At 42.4% G+C, this 5,103-nt stretch overlaps 1 protein-coding gene across 3 annotated transcripts in view; it reads right to left on the reverse strand.

Annotated features, from left to right (window-relative positions):
• The window catches only part of enox2 (ecto-NOX disulfide-thiol exchanger 2), a 173,927-nt gene that overhangs the window by 86,390 nt on the left and 82,434 nt on the right, over positions 1 to 5,103 (reverse strand). For all 3 annotated transcript variants that reach the window (XM_017039392.2, XM_025062934.1, XM_008326491.3), the window contains one exon: positions 112 to 258. In XM_017039392.2, the coding sequence (XP_016894881.1) occupies positions 112 to 258 (147 nt within the window). The remainder of the gene's footprint in view (positions 1 to 111; positions 259 to 5,103) is intronic.

Raw genomic sequence — 5,103 nt, forward strand, 5'->3', positions numbered from 1 at the left:
AGAGACAACACCAGACGTCACCGCCGCCATTTGCAAAAGTTCTGTTCCAAGAGATGTAGTGCAGGAGAGCGTTAAGTTGCTAGCCCTAGCGCAGGACTGTGTGGTCCCTACCTGGAGGTAAGGCGGTTCTCTTCCTCTTCTTGCTGTTCTCTGCGGAGTTTTCCAGAGAAGGGCACTCTGTCACCAGTTGTCCACTGGAGCCGTTGAAATGGAGAGGGTCGTTGTTGCTTGCTGGGTCAAAGGGCAGAGCGTTTAGTCCTGGAAGACACGGAGTGAAAGGGTAAGACATGGAGGACAGAAGCAAACGAGTGTAGACGAACCGAATGCTAAGCTAACATTGTGATTTTCTGAGTCTGTACGCCATTGGTTGAGTTTTTTTTCATGTCATCGTATATTCAGAGCAACACTAAACTAACAAGATACTGTCATGTTTATTGGATAGGACCAACTGACTATTTTCACCATGTCCACCTAAGAACAGACCCAAATGAAATCAACCCGGCAACCTGTTGCTAGGCTGTCCCATCAGCTTTCTATAGAACAATTTAGACACATGTTGAAGGTATAATGTAGTAGCAGGAAACACTTCAGATTCTGGGACTAGGAATTTGTGTCAATCCAAATTATTTGAAAATCTTCTGTGATTCAAACCAAGAGTCACAACAATGCACTGGCAGGGGTTAGCGTTAGCTAGGCTAGGTCAACAGAAACCAATGCTGCTCTCAGAAAGATTTGAACAACAACACTTCAAAGCTCAAGAATTCAATCAATCAAACATACACTAGTCTGCACACTTCAAAGCTCAAGAATTCAATCAACCATACACTGGTCTGTTACAGTTTCAAACAATGAAGACATTTTCTAAACAACACTAATTTGCTGCAGGTCTCTAGCCAATCTATATCCAGCTTCACAGACCTAGTCAAGACTTGGTGTAACCACCTGGACTTACTGAACCGGTTTCCCCTAAGCTAGCTTCTTTTGTGACTCAGATCATGACAGGAACTTCACCATATCAGGTCCCTAGAGGGGTTTTTTTTGTGTGTGTAGTGACTCTGACCGAGATTCGAAACCAAGACGACTCAACGTAGAAGTTAGACTTTTGTCCAAATAAACACTTTTTTTTTGGACAGCTAGGCGTCCTGAAGTGGGAAAAGTAGGAGGCACAAAGTACTGATTTATTCTTTTTTTGTTGTTTTAGTTGCAGTTACTGATCCTCAGCAACTCCCTCAGAGTTGACAAGAGGCTGACAGAAAACACATATGGAGCAGTGAGTCCCACATAAACATGAAACCTGTCAGGGACGTTTGAAGACTGTGTAGAGAGACAGTTTAAGAGAGGCTGAACTCACACACGGGACACATGTCCAAACATTGTTCCCCGCTCAGCCTTACAGTCGCCACTAATGACTCTTGGGTTAATCGTCAATCGACAAAGCGGTTTTTAATGTCACGATTAAACGTCTAGTGTTTAGGATAATTAGGATGCGGGCTCACATTCCCGACAGTTCACATGACGAAAACAGAAAAAGGAAGGAGACAGACCATGGAAAATGTGAAGCAGTGCTGCAAACAGCTGACAGGGGAAAAAAAAAAAAGAAACACTTGACCTCAGCTGTTAATATTCTCACTAAAGTTTTTGCCAAGATTTTGGGGAAAATTCTTTACCCGTAGGAGAAGACTAATCCAAAACTTCCACAACACTTTTCCCCGTGCGGACGACTTCTTCAAACGGGCTGTGAAGTCACACAGAAAGGAGGAATCTTTCTAGTTTCCACCGTCTCCAAAATGGATTATCTGGCAGCTGTGTACATTTCCGACATCCTTTGTCCAATATCTACAGCATCTCCACAGCACATGTTCAATTCATCTTCAGCTAGCCTCGTTCATTTTTATCTCCAAACTGCCTTTAAACCCTGAGCGTTCCTTTGGTCTGCCCACAGATATCCTAGTCCGTAGAACGGTTGAAGGTTCGGCACTCATCTGACCGACCCTGGTATTTCTGGATGGTGTTGTCTTTTCTTTGTCACTGTACGTGTTGGTTCGCACCACAGGGAATAGTTCCTCGTATTAAGTACAGTACTAAAGTATTTCCATAGTGTAGCGGTTAGCACGCTTGCCTCGGAAGTAAAGAGTTGGATTTGATTCCCAGAGAAACCACATACTTGGCGCCTCCCAAGGGTAGCTTGTTGCAGCAGATCTGCTGCTAACACAAGAATTTCCCAAGTGTGCGATCAATAAAGTTCAAATTATTATTAGAATTACTTACAACAGGGGAAACTTCCTGTACATTTTAGGTAAGCGTAACTTCTAGGGATGGCTCGATACAACTTTTCCATGTCCGATACAGATACTGTAACTCGGAGTTCTGTTGATACCTTTATTAATCCGATAACTTCTTTGCTCCACCATCATGCCGTGAACTAGCATCGCTAAGGTGAAAGTTACGGCACGCAACGCAAAGTTAAGTCGAGCATTTTCTGTACCGAAGATCGGTCGCTGATATCAGCCGGTACTGCGGACCGGTAATACTACTGCGTGGTCGAAGGATCATTAACCTTTTTAAGTACATTTTTTCCACTACGGGCTCATTAACCTTTTTAAGTACATTTTTTCCCACTACGGGCTGGTATCAAATGACCTACGGACCAGCACTGGTCCTCGGACCAGGGATTCGCCTCCAGTGGGCTTAGGTAGCGGATCGAACTGGCTGAAATTTTGACTGATATCGGGTATCTGATCAAGCCATCCCTGATAACAAGAACAGGGATTTCTTGGATGTAACGTCAGGGAAGAGCTATCGCAGAAACAACAGGAAGTGCTTTGAATCTTTATATTGACCAAGTCTTTACTGAACCATTGCCTCGATGAATCTTTATATTGACCAAGTCTTTACCGAACCATTGCCTCTGTCGACTGTGTTTCTCATTCGTCCACTGATGAATGGAATGTATGGAATGTTTAGGTTTCAACATCTGGCTGATGATGTCACCACCGACTCCCCAGAGGAGGTGCTGAAGAAAATAAAAACGGTCAACCTGTAAGCAGGAGGACTGCTGCGAAAGCAGGAGAAAATGTACGATGTGCGATTAGTCCGAAAGCTGCGTGGTAAATTTAGAGGCATGTGTACGTCATACGGGCAGAGAACAGCAGCTGTGAGCAGAACGACCAGTCTCTGGAGGGAAAGATGTTACACAAATGCAAATGTGAGTTCGAACCTCCGTATCTGCGAAAAGCTTTGGCACACACACAGTACTGCTCCTCCTTGACCCGTCATTATCTTTTCAGTTTTAGCCCTGACGTGCATCCTTCAGCTACAGAGGAGGGTTTGACATGTTTTGGAGCGGAATTCTTTTTAATAACTGAAAGGGGATTTTCACTGTTATGAGTGGGAGTTCTTCTGCTCTGTAGAATATAATGCAGGGTTCAAGAACCGACACTTATTTTGACAGTTGGACATTTGTTTCAGACATTTTGGACAATCAGACTAATTGCAAATAGCAAGAGAAATCATAAAATAAATTGAAAGTTTTGTACAGAACACAACACAACGATCAAACTAAGCAAAACATACCAATGTAGCTACAGGCGGACCAAACTGAAGGTAAAAACAGTATGTAGAATGGGCAAAGACGTTAGCTTATCGTTAGCCTAAATGTGCCACAGGTTCACTGAATAAATGTAATGATTGTAAATGTCAGGTTTCATGTTTTTATAAATACAGGACAGGTCTGTGTCCTGTCCTGACTTCATTTTCCATCAAGGACACATTGACAGCATTCTTGCATTAATGGTACAGTGATCCAGGAAAGGACAGATCCATTAGCGGACATGGGCGAACTCAGCAGGTCATTAAAATGCCATTTCAACACCTCGAGCACGTGGACCGTGAAGAGCGTGGACGGACGTGCGTTCGTCCTTACATCGCCGTCTTACAACAGTGACGGTTTAACGACACAGTTAATCAACGCGAGCACATCATCTAGAGACGGAGTTGAGCGACAACAATTTAGACAATATGCTTTAGAGACGACGATGACGGCCACGGATGAGAAGAACAGCCAACATACTGTATTCATGACTTGCTTGTATAATTTTACTTAGTCATTCTTTAGGTTTTTATCATTTTTAGTTAATAACTAAAACAAAGATACCATTTTAAAATATTATTAATATATTTTCATGTTTTGCTAACTTTTTATAGATTCACTTTTAAACTACTTCTGTTTTGGTTTCCACGACAACATTTAGTTATGATTATCAGTTTTCGCTTTAATTGGACAAAATGAAGCCGAGGTCATCTTCATCTGCTTGTCTCGGACAACGAGTGCGATGCCAAAATGCCTCCGTTCTCCCAGGAAAAAGTTGGATTTTAGTAGCGTTCCCCAGCTGGGGTTGAAAAACAAAACAAAACAAAACCCAAGGTCAAAGAGTTCACCAGAAAATGTCAAAACGTTTGCTAAAAATACCGTAAAAGTTAACCATCTGGACTAAATCAGAGTTTTTGAGTTTTTCGTTTGTATTCCTGCTATAGAGAATAATGTTCATTGAAGAACGCTTTAAAGTCGGGGGGTCAAACATACGTCCCGCAGGCCAAAACCGGCCCGCTTTGGGCTTCAATCCGGTCGCCCTGATTCATTTTGAAAATAACATAATACTTTGTAAAAATACATTTTATTAAATGTAAAGATTTGTCTAATGTACGTTTTTGCATGGAAACAAAGGGATAAAAAAAAAAACGACTTTTTGTTATTTATAAGTAATTATGTTATGGTTGTACCGGTCCGGCCCACTTGACATCTAATTAGGTTTTTATGCGGCCCTGGAACCCAAATGAGTTTGACACCCCTGCTTTACAGTAAATGCTATATTTCAATCCTTCAACAGGAGATGGGAAGAGAAACACTGAGGTCCAGCTGTGGACGAACTAATTAGTGCAGGTCAGCAAGGCTAATTACGGAGCACAGAGGTAATCAAGGACCGGGCAACACGGAAATATCTGCATCATTAATTAATGAACGGATTTATGTTCATGAATCACCTCCACATAAACGCACTGTGGTGAAATAAGTAACGGGCGGCGGTTTTTTGGTCCAGCGCGAAC

Source organism: Cynoglossus semilaevis, chromosome 15 (genome assembly GCF_000523025.1).
Source record: "Cynoglossus semilaevis isolate Cse_v1.0 chromosome 15, Cse_v1.0, whole genome shotgun sequence".
NCBI classification, from domain to species: domain Eukaryota; kingdom Metazoa; phylum Chordata; class Actinopteri; order Pleuronectiformes; family Cynoglossidae; genus Cynoglossus; species Cynoglossus semilaevis.